Source organism: Bufo bufo, chromosome 8 (assembly GCF_905171765.1).
Source record: "Bufo bufo chromosome 8, aBufBuf1.1, whole genome shotgun sequence".
NCBI lineage: Eukaryota > Metazoa > Chordata > Amphibia > Anura > Bufonidae > Bufo > Bufo bufo.
Genome location: NC_053396.1, coordinates 12,726,226 through 12,741,225, shown reverse-complemented (window position 1 = coordinate 12,741,225; position 15,000 = coordinate 12,726,226). Strand labels below are relative to the sequence as shown.

Sequence of the window (15,000 nt, the reverse complement as noted above, 5' to 3'; positions counted from 1 at the left end):
CCAAATACTGACCGAGTCTGGTACTCATACCCCTGAGGATACTATGAGGTCACCAAGTAGGAAATGTGAGCACATAATAGAGTTTCAGTAGCTGGTTGGATTGCAGCGAGTGATGTCACCAAGTATGATAAAAGTCCATGTAGGTGATGATGTCACTGAGTAGAAGTAACGAGTGGGAGGAGCGATGAGATCACACAATCTGTGTAGTAGATTGGATTTGAATAATCACAGATGTCACTGAGTGCAAAAAGGTCACAATGTCAGGTTAAAGTGCAGCGGGTGAAGTCACCAAGTACAATAGAAGTCCATGTAGGTGATGATGTCACCTAGTAGGAATGTCACTAAGAATTGAGGTCACATAGTGGCAGGTTAGTAAGCAGCTGGTGACGTCACTGAGTGGGAGGCGTGATAAGATCACACAGTTTAGGTAGCAGATTGAAGTAGGCAGTGATGTCATTGCTTTGAAGCAGTGATGTCACATAATGGCAGGTTAGTAAGCAGCTGGTGATGTCATCGAGTGGGAGGTCTGATGAGATCACACAGTTTACGTTGCAGATTGGATAAGGGTAGGCTGTGATGTCACATAGTGGCAGGTTAGAGTGCAGTTGGTGATGTCACCGAGTGGGAGTAGCAATAACATCACAGTTGATCACTGTGTAGGCACTGATGTTGGAGCAGTGACGTCACAGTGGGACATTAGTATGCAGCTGGTGACGTCACTGAGTGGGATGGAGTGATGAGATCACACAGATTAGGTAGCAGATTGAAGTAGGCAGTGATGTCATTGCTTTGGAGCAGTGATGTCACATAATGGCAGGTTAGTAAGCAGCTGGTGATGTCACTGACTGGGAGGAGCGATAAGATCACAGTTTATGTAGCCGGTTCAAGTAGGCACTGATGCTGAAGCAGTGACATCACAGTGGTAGCTGCTGATGTCACTGTGTGGGAGAGGGAGGAGTGATGACATCACCCAGTTTATGATGCAGATTGGATTAGGCTACTTTGACACTCGCGTTTTGGTTTCCGTTTCTGAGATCCGTTCAGGGCTCTTACAGACGGTCCAAAACAGATCAGTTTTGCCCTAATGCATTCTGAATGGAAAAGGACCCGCTCAGAATGCATCAGTTTGCCTCCGATCAGTCTCCATTCCGCCTGCGGCGTTTTGCTGTCCGCCTGATGAAACTGAACCAAACGGATCCGTCCTGGCACACAATGTAAGTCAATGGGGACGGATCCGTTTTCTCTGACAATAGAAAACTGATCCATCCCCATTGACTTTCAATGGAGTTCATGACGGATCCGTCATGGCTATAGAAGACATATTACAACCAGATCCGTTCATGACGGATCCGCAAAAAACCTTACCGTAGGCTGTGATGTCACACCGTGTCACCACAAAGAGCAAAGGCCCAGTTACATGTAGAGAGAAGTGACACGGGCACACAATACTTTACCAGCGCCCCCTTTTGGAGACCCTCTATAACCTACAATTTAACCCTGGAGAGGCAGCTCTAGGGCAAACAAGCGTAACATATCGCAAGCAGAAAAGCTCATTATATGGATTCCTGGTGACGGCTCGGGGCAGAAATAAAGTGCGCCGGATATAAATCTATCGTCACCTGTTATCAGCCATTTCAACGCTGTATTCCTTTGCTTTTTGGCTTTGAAAACACATGTAAAGTCTCCATAGACCGAGGCATCATCAATCCATCGTATTTTATAGAGCAAACCAAAAAGTGCATTATGGGAAATGTGACAAATTTGTACTGGCAGCCATATTGGTTGTCACTCAGCTTTCCCAGACACAGATAAATGATGTCATGAAAATATTCCAGACATCATAATTTTTCAGTTTTATATGAAATTTCGCTTTAAAACATACCTGTCTCTTCCATAAATGTGTAGGCACAGCGCGCCTCACGCCTCATCCATGTCACTAGCTCCTAGCAAAGGAATAACCTGTATTCTAATGAATGTCGGAGCAGCACGTTAAGTGTCCACCTACAGGCAGATGAGAGCGAAACGTTACAACAAGGTCAACTCTAATCACGGGCCTCTAAAACAGGGAATTGTGGGTAAATGTGACCACGGTGCTCGGTGGACAGTCGGTAAATGTGACCACGGTGCTCGGTGGACAGTCGGTATACAGTCAGGTCCATAAATATTGGGACATGGACACAATTCTGACATTTTTGGCTCTATACACCACCACAATGGATTTGAAATGAAAAGAGCAAGATGTGCTTTACCTGCAGACTGTCAGCTGTAATCTGAGGGTATTTACATCCAAATCAGGTGAACGGTGCAGGAATTACAGCAGTTTGCATATGTGCCTCCCACTTGTTAAGGGACCAAAAGTAATGGGACAGAATAATCATCATAAATCAAACTTTCACTTTTTAATACTTGGTGGCAAATCCTTTGCAGTCAATTACAGCCTGAAGTCTGGAACGCATAGACATCACCAGACGCTGGGTCTCATCCCTGGTGATGCTCTGCCAGGCCTCTACTGCAACTGTCTTCAGCTCCTGCTTGTTCTTGGGGCATTTTCCCTTCAGTTTTGTCTTCAGCAAGTGAAATGCTCAATCCGATTCAGCTGAGGTGATTGACTTGGCCATTGCATAACATTCCACTTCTTTCCCTTAAAAAACTCTTTGGTTGCTTTTGCAGTATGCTTTGGGTCATTGTCCATCTGCACTGTGAAGCGCCGTCCAATGAGTTCTGAAGCATTTGGCTGAATATGAGCAGATAATATTGCCCGAAACACTTCACAATTCATCCTGTTGCTTTTGTCAGCAGTCACATCATCAATAAATACAAGAGAAGCAGTTCCATTGGCAGCCATACATGCCCACGCCATGACACTACCACCACCATGCTTCACTGATGAGGTGGTATGCTTAGGATCATGAGCAGTTCCTTTCCTTCTCCATACTCTTCTCTTCCCATCACTCTGGTACAAGTTGATCTTGGTCTCATCTGTCCATAGGATGTTGTTCCAGAACTGTGAAGGCTTTTTTAGATGTCGTTTGGCAAACTCTAATCTGGCCTTCCTGTTTTTGAGGATCACCAATGGTTTCCATCTTGTGGTGAACCCTCTGTATTCACTGGTGAAGTCTTCTCTTGATTGTTGACTTTGACACACATACACCTACCTCCTGGAGAGTGTTCTTCATCTGGCCAACTGTTGTGAAGGGCGTTTTCTTCACCAGGGAAATGATTCTTCGGTCATCCACCACAGTTGTTTTCCGTGGTCTCCCGGGTCTTTTGGTGTTGCTGAGCTCACCGATGCGTTCCTTCTTTATAAGAATGTTCCAAACAGTTGTTTTGGCCAGGCCTAATGTTTCTGCTATCTCTCTGATGGGTTTGTTGTGTTTTTTCAGCCTAATGATGGCTTCACTGATAGTGACAACTCTTTGGATCTCATCTTGAGAGTTGACAGCAACAGACTCCAAATGCAAATAGCAGACGTGAAATGACCTCTGGACCTTTTATCTGCTCATTGTAATTGGGATAATGAGGGAATAACACACACCTGGCCATGGAACAGCCGAGAAGCCGATTGTCCCATTACTTTTGGTCCCTTAACAAGTGAGAGGCACATATGCAAACTGTTGTAATTCCTGCACCGTTCACCTGATTTGGATGTAAATACCCTCAAATTAAAAGCTGACAGTCTGCAGTTAGAGCACATCTTGTCCGTTTCATTTCAAATCCATTGTGGTGGTGTATAGAGCCAAAAATGTTAGAATTGTGTCCATGTCCCAATATTTATGGACCTGACTGTGACCACAGTGCTCTGTGGACTTCCATATAACAAGTATAAAACTTCACCCCAGCAGAATTCTTTGGTTTGAGAACATTTTTCTTGCATTTATAATTAAAGATACATTAACTTTATACATTTATATATACGGTATAAAATAATCCTGACGACACTGCAAGGGGGTCACTCACTTAATGAAGTGAACAAAAAAGTAACCACAAATATACACGTACCAGACACTAGAGCAACTCCAATCACATATCATTAGATATACAGTAAAACAGTACTTCCATCATGGCAAGGATAAAGATCTCATATTGTGAGAGAAGCTTCCTCCATAGTTCAACGATAATACCTGTGGACTAATACTGCCTCCTATGTACACAATAGTACTTCTATAATACTATCTCCTATGTGCAAGAATATACCTACTATAATACTGCTCCTATATACAAGAATATAACTACTATAATACTGCCCCTATGTACAAGAATATAACTACTATAATACTGCCCCTATGTACAAGAATATAACTACTATAATACTGCTCCTATGTACAAGAATATAACTACTATAATACTGCTCCTATGTACAAGAATATAACTACTGTAATACTGCTCCTATGTACAAGAATATAACTACTATAATACTGCTCCTATGTACAAGACTATAACTACTATAATACTGCTCCTATGTACAAGAATATATCTCCTATAATACTGCTCCTATGTACAAGAATATAACTACTATAATACTGCTCCTATGTACAAGAATATACCTACTATAATACTGCTCCTATGTACAAGAATATAACTACTATAATACTGCTCCTATGTACAGGAATATAACTACTATAATACTGCCTCCTATGTACAAGAATATAACTACTATAATACTGCTCCTATGTACAAGAATATAACTACTATAATACTGCTCCTATGTACAAGAATATAACTACTATAATACTACCTCCTATGTACAAGAATATAACTACTATAATACTGCTCCTATGTACAAGAATATAACTGCTATAATACTGCTCCTATGTACAAGAATATAACTACTATAATACTACCTCCTATGTACAAGAATATAACTACTATAATACTGCTCCTATGTACAAGAATATAACTGCTATAATACTGCTCCTATGTACAAGAATATAACCACTATAATACGACCTCCTATGTATAAGAATATAACTACTATAATACTGCTCCTATGTACAAGAATATAACTACTATAATACTGCTCCTATGTACAAGAATATAACTACTATAAAACTGCTCCTATGTACAAGAATATAACTACTATAATACTGCTCCTATGTACAAGAATATAACTACTATAATACTGCTCCTATGTACAAGAATAGAACTACTATAATACTGCCTCCTATGTACAAGAATATAACCACTATAATACGACCTCCTATGTATAAGAATATAACTACTATAATACTGCTCCTATGTACAAGAATATAACTACTATAATACTGCTCCTATGTACAAGAATATAACTACTATAATACTGCTCCTATGTACAAGAATATAACTACTATAATACTGCTCCTATGTACAAGAATATAACTACTATAATACTGCTCCTATGTACAAGAATAGAACTACTATAATACTACCTCCTATGTACAAGAATATAACTACTATAATACTGCCCCTATGTACAAGAATATAACTACTATAATACTGCTCCTATGTACGAGAATATAACTACTATAATACTGCTCCTATGTACAAGAATATAACTACTATAATACTGCTCCTATGTACAAGAATATAACTACTATAATACTGCTCCTATGTACAAGAATATAACTACTGTAATACTGCTCCTATGTACAAGAATATAACTACTATAATACTGCTCCTATGTACAAGAATATAACTACTATAATACTGCTCCTATGTACAAGAATATAACTACTATAATACTGCTCCTATGTACAAGAATATAACTACTATAATACTGCTCCTATGTACAAGAATATAACTACTATAATACTGCTCCTATGTACAGAATATAACTACTATAATACTGCTCTCTATGTACAAGAATATAACTACTATAATACTGCTCCTATGTACAAGAATATAACTACTATAATACTGCTCCTATGTACAAGAATATAACTACTATAATACTGCTCCTATGTACAAGAATATAACTACTATAATACTGCCTCCTATGTACAGGAATATAACTACTATAATACTGCTCCTATGTACAAGACTATAACTACTATAATACTGCCTCCTATGTACAAGAATATAACTACTATAATACTGCCTCCTATGTGCAAGAATATAACTACTATAATACTGCTCCTATGTACAAGAATATAACTACTATAATACTGCCTCCTATGTACAAGAATATAACTACTATAATACTGCTCCTATGTACAAGAATATAACTACTATAATACTGCTCCTATGTACAGGAATATAACTACTATAATACCGCTCCTATGTACAAGAATATAACTACTATAATACTGCTCCTATATACAAGAATATAACTACTATAATACTGCTCCTATGTACAAGAATATAACTACTATAATACTGCTCCTATGTACAAGAATATAACTACTATAATACTGCTCCTATGTACAAGAATATCACTACTATAATACTGCTCCTATGTACAAGAATATAACTACTATAATACTGCTCCTATGTACAAGAATATAACTACTATAATACTGCCTGCTATGTACAAGAATATAACTACTATAATACTGCCCCTATGTACAAGAATATAACTACTATAATACTGCCTCCTATGTACAGGAATATAACTACTATAATACTGCTCCTATGTACAAGAATATAACTACTATAATACTGCTCCTATGTACAAGAATATAACTACTATAATACTGCTCCTATGTACAAGAATATAACTACTATAATACTGCTCCTATGTACAAGAATATAACTACTATAATACTGCTCCTATGTACAAGACTATAACTGCTATAATACTGCTCCTATGTACAAGAATATAACTACTATAATACTGCTCCTATGTACAAGAATATAACTACTATAATACTGCTCCTATGTACAAGACTATAACTGCTATAATACTGCTCCTATGTACAAGAATATAACTACTATAATACTGCTCCTATGTACAAGAATATAACTACTATAATACTGCCTCCTATGTACAAGAATATAACTACTATAATACTGCCTCCTGTGTACAAGAATATAACTACTATAATACTGCTCCTATGAAGAAAGATATAATCGCTGTAACACCTGATGGCAGTATGGCGCCTCTCATCGCTCTTTCAGGGACAGATAAGAACAGATCAGGAAACTCAGTTTGAATTCATTTATTTTGTAAATAAAAAAAAAACAACAAAAAAAACAAAAGCAAAATCCATCATTAAATAAAACCGCCATGCTCACAGTATCGGATCCGCTGCCACCGTAGACGTAAAGTGCTGATAAAAACTGTGGACCCTGCACGTGTCATGGTGTCGCCTCTGTATCAGATCCCATGGGGTGGAGTATGTTACTAAGGCACCTAAATCCCTTCATTTAATGGTGATTTTTTATTTTTTTTAACTCCTTGGATGCTGGACAAGAACACATCCCAGCAGGTCGCCATTCCTTCCGGCAGAAATGGTTACGGACAGTGAAGGGGGTTATGGAGGATGAGGAGGGGGGAGGGGATACAGGACAGTGGCACAGATTTACAAAATATATATATATATGTATATATATGCTTCTTCATATTTACATACGGAGGGAACCCTGCGCGAGCGAGGTATCGCCGGGTAGGTGCACGCACACACACACACACACGCACGCACCAACACGACTATGGAATGTTTCCAGTTTGGCAACAAAGAACATTGGCAGTCATGTACCCATCACCCAGGGAGAGGAGGGGGGGGGGGGGGGCGGAGGGCATTCAGGTACCTACGGGTGCAACCTGGTGACGGGCATGAGGGTGGCAGACAGACGCGGTATGTCACACAGCCATAGAGGGTGGGGGAAGCAGCAGGAAAGGCCTGGCACAATGACAAAACCAAATGTGATAAGCGTCAATGGGTATCAAAATGGGCGGCTAGGCGGCGACTGCCCAGGTGGGGGAGGGGGGTGTTGCTAACAAGCAATGAGATGCCAGCGTGTGGGTTCCTGGTGGATCCTTATTGCTTTCTAGTAGATGCTTTGGTTTGTGCCCCCCCCCGCTGGGGTGGCGCAAGCAATTGGCTGGCAGTCCTGACTGGGTTCTTGGAGTGGGGTTAGGGGGGGCTGATCACACGCACTCAAGCTCATGGCAGTGAACGCTCCCTACCATGTAACACCTCACACCACGGGGGAGGGGGGGGGGCGCGTCACCTCACAATCGCACTCGCACATTCGCGCCTCGGACGGGTTCTCTTATAAAACACTGGAGGAATAAATTAAATAAATAAAATTAAATATAAAAAGCAAGGTCTAAAAAAAACTAAAACTAAACAAGAGCCCGGAACGAACGCGGAGGGTTAAAAATCAGGAGGCACGGCAGAAGAACATAAAAGGCTACTGCCGGCTGCCAATCCCTCTCTGCCACCCGACGCGTTTCCCGACTCCGCTCTTTCCACAGGACATGATTTACAAAGGAGGGGGGAGGGGGATGTGGGAAAACCGCACGCCCGCTCGCATCCACCTGCAAACAAAACGGCACTGGTATCGCATGGCACAAAATCTCATTAACATAACGGGGGTCCCTCCTACCTAGGAAACCTAATTTCGGGATCCCCTCGTTTCACGTCACAGATATGTAGTAGCTCCACCTGCTCGGGAAGGGGATGCACTGAAAACACATATGAGGAGCAGCAATAAACCGGGGGGTACAATAGTGCACTGAGATTATTAGTGGATCGTCACAAACACAGGGGTGGGGGAGGGGGCAGGTGTCCCTCTGAGTCATATGGCTTCACCAAATCCAGAATGTCCTCACTGGGTCTCTGCTCCTGATCGGCAGTCTAGGGACCAGAGGAGGGGGTGGTGGTGGTGGGTGAGGACGCGGTCCCTTTAAGGAGTCAGGCAGAGCTTGCACCTTGTTGTGCGCACTGGCACCACCCAGTGGTCAGCAATTATTATTACAGCGGTGTGCAGTCACTTGCTCTGCTTCTCCCAAAGCACAAGGCACTGAAAGACGGGCACCTTGTCACGCGGACACAGGAGAATAGAGGAGGCGGGCATGCCATGGGACGCGCCGTGCCATGGCTGGTGATAATCTGCTGTTGACCTGGGTATAGGATTCAGGCACTGGTCGCACAGGTCCCATCGGCGGCTCGTGTTGAGTCTCTGCGGCAGTGCCATAGCTTTTGCACGTTTGCCCGTCACCTTGTGGTAATGTCGGCCTCCAGTCGGGCCCCTACCTATCAGTTTCTGATTCATCTTGGGGTCCGGGGGTAGTGGAGGTTGAGGGAACAAGAAGGGACAGAGAGGGGGCTTTTCACATGATTCAGCTGTTACTGGAGACCATGTTAATAACTTGTTCCAGCTTCTGCCGCAGCTTGTGCTTCCGGCAATAAGAATCGCGATCCAGGGAGGTGAGGATCTGAGGAGACAAACATGAGGGACGGTTAACACTCCACCCAGCAGGGGGCGTGCACACAGCATACCGGTACAGCATTTTACCCTCTCACCTCTTCCCGGTACTTGTTCACATAGAAGAAGAGCTCGCTGAGAGCGCTGAGCGAGTTGAACTCGTTGGCGTGCAGCCGGGATTGCTCCACCAGGTAGGCGTCCATATCCTGGTCGCTGATGGCCGCCAACTTGTTGATGTCTCTGTAATACCTGCACAAGAAGATTAGAAGGGTCTTAAAGGAACGTCGTCACTTGAGCCCGCAGCGTGACGCCCTGAACCAGTCCCCTCCAACTCACCTCTCCACCCAAGTCTTGTAGTTCGGGATGTCCTTGGCGTAGAGCAGCTTGTTACTTGGCGAGTCTTTGCCGAGCCGGTGTTCGGAGGTGGAACAAGAGTCCATGAAGGTCTGGGCCACCACGGACAGGCAGGCGTCGGTGATGCTGCTCTTGTGGATATCGAAGACAAACTGCGGGTTCTTTATGACGTTCACCCAAAATCGGAGCGGCAAGCTGGAAGCGGCACAGGCAGGAGGTTAATTTCTAAACAGAAGCCTTGAGGTTTGTGGTGAAGTCCCCCCCCCCCCCCACCCTCAATGGAGGCCAAGCCTTGTGTAAGGTGTGAGCCTCGCGCTATTTACCAGTTGCTTTTCCACGTGTGCCGGACGTCTGGGTCTGTAATCTGCCTTCGATCGGCCTGCTCGTCCAAAAAGTCAAACATGTACTTGATGGCGAGCGGGAGGGCGCTGCCCCTGTGCGCTGTGCTGAACACCGTCTCAAACAGGTCATCCACAAACTTCTGCAAGGTTCCCTGTAGGGGGCGGCAGAGGAGCATTGGATCAGCCTCACAGATCGGGGGTGCCTACTGTGCAGTCCCGATCTCAGATGTTTCGCTCTCACCTTAGTAGCCAATAAGCGGGTAAGGTAGATCTCCGAAACCATCTTGCTGCCCCGGTCGCCCTCCTTATGGTCCGTGTGGTCGTGATTTTTGACCAGGTGCCAGAGTTTGGTGCCGGTCTCCTGGTCGGGCGTGATCATCGGGGCTCGGGAGCGCAGGCTATCGGGGCTGCTTGAGGTCCGTAGTAGACTCTCTAAAAAAAATAAAAAATAAAAAATAAAATAAAAGGGAGGTCAAACACAGGAAGTGTAGGAGAGTGGTCCTGCTATGGTGCTCTACCCATACTTGTTGTGATACCTACCGTACCGGCTGAGGGAGCGTGTGAAGGTGAATGAGTTAGTGATGTTGTAGGCGGACACCTGCTTGGGAATCAGAGCCACGGTAGAACCGTCTGTGACCTGAGAGAAGTACAGGGCATGACTAAAATGGAGACGAAGGGGAACACCTGGTAGATTAGAGGGGTAAGAACAAGATTCCCGTACCTGGTAATGCGCCAGTGTGTTCAGCCTCTTCCAATCACACTCGATTTTGGTAGTGACGTCCTCATCCTGAAGAACAATGCGGGTGATGCGTCCCTGACGCCATTCTACAAACATCCAAGAAGGGGATTGTGAAGCCACTGGAGATACCACCAGATACACAACCTAAATCATCGCCTCCTGACTCACCTAGGTCCATGTCTTCAGCCTTCGGCCTCTGGGTGTAGGGAATTCCCTTGTAAACAGCATCCAGCAGCTTGTCCTTCACCTGGGTCACCGTGTCGCAGTTGAGGACCTTCACCGGGATCTCTGTACCATTCTCACTGTCTGGACAAATGCAGCTGAGGGTCTACAAAAGAGATCACTTAGATCAGGGAAGGAGCAGGCAAGACCAGGCGTGGTGGCACCATGAAGATCAGGCTCCTGAAAACTAACCAGGACTTTGTAGTCAATCTGCTGGCGGATGAGCTTGTCTTCACTAAGCGAGTATCGGGCTTCTCCAGTGATGGCGTCTATAGGTCCCTTCTCCATCTGTTGCTTGATGGCACAGAAAAGCATGAAGAGCGGCTCTCCGGCACATTCCTGGGAAGAAAAGGCTTCATGTACTATTACTAATGCTTGCAGAATATTGCCATGTTGTGCATAGCACTGTGCGGAGGACCAGGCCACCGCGCGGCGCAACGCGAAGGACCAGGCCACCGCGCGGCGCAACGCGGAGGACCAGGCCACCGCGCGGAGCAACGCGGAGGACCAGGCCACGGCGCGGAGCAACGCGGAGGACCAGGCCACGGCGCGGAGCATCGCTGGGGACTGGACTACTGTTGGCAGCTGTAGTGTCATGGATCCTTCGGCGCTCACCTTCAGGAATTTATACAGCAGGAAAGTAAACCAATTAGTCAACATCTTCTCCGCTACTGACTCCGTCCTACAAGAATGGAAGTAAATATTAATTCTTGAATTTTACGAATATGTAGCACAATCTTTCTAAACCATCACAGACCTTAAAGAGCTTATATCAGCAGGTTCAACCCCAATAAACCCAGCCTGCTGGGGCTGATCCTGCTGATTAAAATGATATCTGTCTTGTGAAAATCGGTTGCAGCGTTCCCGAGAATTTTTTATTTTTTTACTCTTAATGCAAGTGAGGGCTTCAGTGCACAAAGGGTGGCGCCTATGCCTTCGGTGCACCTCACCTCCTCCAGTGCACTGAAGCCCTCACTTGCATAAAGGCAGGCATCATTTTCACCGGCACAATCAACCCTAGAAGGCAGGAGTCTGGATTAATAGGGTTGATCCTGGTGACAGATAGTCTTTAAAGGGATTTTCTCCCCCTGATACTGCAGGATGAAATAGAGAATGGCCTCATAGTGATGTGTCAGAAGTTTTGATGGATGGGGGTCTGGGTGCAGAGACCCCCACTCAGGGGCGTAACTACCATAGCGGCAGACCAGGCAATTGCTATGGGGCCCAGGGCAAGAGGGGGCCCAGTCTTAGTTGGGATTATCTCCTCTTCTACTGGAGGTGAACACTTGGGCAGGACTCTACCCTCTAAAGGAGCAACTTTTAGTAAATAAAGCAGCGGAAAAATGGCCCAAGGGTCATTGAAAAGGGTTTAGGCAGAAACCCTTCTGTCCTGTGGGGGGTTACTGGTCTGATCCTTGCTATGGGGCCCTTACTTCTCTATGTACGCCACTGCCCCCACTGAAGGGGCAGCAGAGTACTGTGACCCACGGCTGAGCGGGATGTGTATGAGCCGAGCAAAGCTGATGGAAGGCAAAAGGGGCACAGTGTTCAGCTCTGCGTTTTTGCTCCTTTGTTTCAGCGATCAGTGTCAAGGTGGTCCCAGCATCTTGGATTGTAGATGACGACCCACCTGCGCAGCAATAGCTTCGGGTGGTTCTTACTCTCCAGGTTCTTCTCTATCAGGTCACTGAGCAGCTGCTTGAGGAGGACAGTGGCGTACTCCATGCGACCCTGGAGGGACACCATGACCAGAGAGGCCACGTTCCCCCGATCCCGCATGGAGAAGCTGCGCTGGTTTTCGAGGGTGTGAATGAACGTCAGCAGGAAGGTCTTATTATTCAGGAGCTGGCCGAAGAGTCTCAGGGCCTTCTCCACATTAGGAGGGATCTGCACAAAAAAATAATAATAATAATTTGTTCTTTGACCTCTGACCTAGTGTGCTCTCCGCATCCATTCCTGCCCCATTGAGAATGAATGGGTCCGCATATTGCGGAACGGATGCGGACGTGTGAATGGACCCTTATCAGAATAACTTACATCCTGTTCTTTGAGCACCGGGTGGTCTTCTATGCCAGGAAACAGGACCCGCATGGCGTACGTCTTATATTCCAGAAACGGGATCTTCACCCCGTCCATGTTATTGGTCAGCTCATTGATGTCTGTTTGGAGCTCGGCAAATGCTGTAAAAAAAATAATAAAAATGGTGCTCAATGACGGAGCTAACGTACCCAAACCGGCAGCGAATCTCTACCTAGGTCCTTATGACAACACTTCCTGTTCTGGCTTAAAGGGACACTGTATTCACCATTCACACTGATGCTGCCACTGTTTAAAGGGCATCAGTCAGCAGATTTGTACCTAGGAAACTGGCTGACTTGTTGGCAGCTGAAGACATCTGTGTCGGTCCCATGTTCATATGTGCCCCCAATGCTGAGAAAAATGATGTTTTAATATATGCAAATGAGCCTCTAGGAGCAACGGGGGCGTTACCATTACACCTAGAGGCTCAGCTCTCTCTGCAACTGCCGCATCCTCTGCACTTTGCTTGACAGGTGTGATGACGTTTACACTGCCTGGTCCTGTCAAAGTGCAGGGGGTGCGGCAGTTGCAGAGAGAGCTGAGCCTCTAGGTGTAATGGTAACACCCCCGTTGCTCCTAGTGGCTCATTTGCATATATTAACATAATTGTTTTTCAGCAATGCGGGCACATATGAACACGGGACCAACACTTATGCCTACAGCTGCCAAGCGCACATGGAACAGGTCTGCCAGTGTCATAGGTACAAAACTGCTGACAGATGCCCTTTAAGTCATGGATGTAGACACTGATGTGGGTGGCGATTCGGAAACCATGCCAGGAGCCGAATCTATAAGGAATGTCCCCTGTAAGAGAATACGAGGAAAAGCTTGACGTGAGCACGATGCTGGGGGGAGGGGGTGCTGTTATATACGTCTGAGACTCTTCTCCTTCCACCTGTAGGGTACGGTCTCTCAGCGCCACCCCCGGGTGCCTGGCATGCTCCTGGGATGCCGGCAGCTGTTAATGTCTGCGGGGAATGTCCTGTTATTGTATCCAATCTGACTTCTCGCCGCTAATGAAGTCCCAAGAGGGGGGGGGGGGAATGTCAGTGAGGAGAACGTTCATGCCGGAGGGATGGAACCGAATCCTAAATGCGGAGCGTTGACAGGGTCTAAGGCAAGGAAAGCACAGACCGGCAAGGATCCGGAGGTCCGAGGAAGGGGCCGCTCCTCAACCCCCTTCACCATCATGATGCCAGTGTGAACAGAGACCTACTGAGTGTTCCATTAACCCATAACTCACCGGCAAAGTGACTACGCAGCACTCGGGCTGACGTGTAGAATTAATCACGCTGCCATTAGCTTATCTCGTGCTTGCTCTTAATTGTATCCCCCCCCTCCCCCCACCATTGACGAAGCACCACTGCAGCCCAGCGTAAAGCTTTATTGATCCAGAGAAGAAAGTGCAGAGACACGAGGCATTCGCTTGGATGAGGTCATGCCTGCGCTATTAACCCTTGAGATGACAGCATGTAATACCTTAAATCAAACATAATCCACATTCATTTTATAGCCATTTAGGAACTATTAGTGCATGGGTTTATTCTGTTTCCAGGAAAGCTGGGTGACAACCACGATAGCTCTCATCGTAGCTCCAACTGGAGGGCTCACCCAGCTTTACCAGACTCACGAAGGGATACACTTCCCTGCCTCCATATCGCTGCAGGATACACACTTGCTGGGAACAGCCTGTCAGATCCGTCCATGCTGGGCGCTGCCGGCAATCCATCTGGCTCCATTGACTCTAATGGTGTCCATGGAGGGCCAGCCGAGGAGAGGCATGTTTGCCAGGTTGTGGCTGGATCTCCCCTGGACCCAATGGGGCCGGACGGATTGCCGGCAGCGCCCAGCAAGGACGGATCTGACGGGCTATCACGAAATGATAAAGTGGCAGTGGGCAGACTGGCCATTCAGGAT

General features: G+C 45.6%; 1 protein-coding gene across 2 annotated transcripts in view; it reads right to left on the bottom strand.

Moving 5' to 3' along the window:
- Positions 1-7,118: 7,118 nt before the first annotated feature.
- The window catches only part of PLXNA3 (plexin A3), a 75,138-nt gene continuing 67,256 nt past the window's right edge, over positions 7,119-15,000 (bottom strand). Inside the window, exons 21-32 of one of the 2 annotated variants that reach the window (XM_040405135.1) lie at positions 13,042-13,184; positions 12,635-12,891; positions 11,620-11,686; positions 11,197-11,343; positions 10,951-11,110; positions 10,765-10,868; positions 10,584-10,680; positions 10,285-10,475; positions 10,026-10,195; positions 9,685-9,897; positions 9,447-9,597; positions 7,119-9,358 (exon numbers count right to left, since the gene is read on the bottom strand). In XM_040405135.1, coding sequence (XP_040261069.1) covers positions 9,263-9,358; positions 9,447-9,597; positions 9,685-9,897; positions 10,026-10,195; positions 10,285-10,475; positions 10,584-10,680; positions 10,765-10,868; positions 10,951-11,110; positions 11,197-11,343; positions 11,620-11,686; positions 12,635-12,891; positions 13,042-13,184 — 1,796 coding nt within the window. In that variant the 3' untranslated portion in view covers positions 7,119-9,262. Of the gene's footprint in view, positions 9,359-9,446; positions 9,598-9,684; positions 9,898-10,025; positions 10,196-10,284; positions 10,476-10,583; positions 10,869-10,950; positions 11,111-11,196; positions 11,344-11,619; positions 11,687-12,634; positions 12,892-13,041; positions 13,185-15,000 lie in introns of both variants that reach the window. The other variant, XM_040405134.1, reaches the window with a different exon arrangement.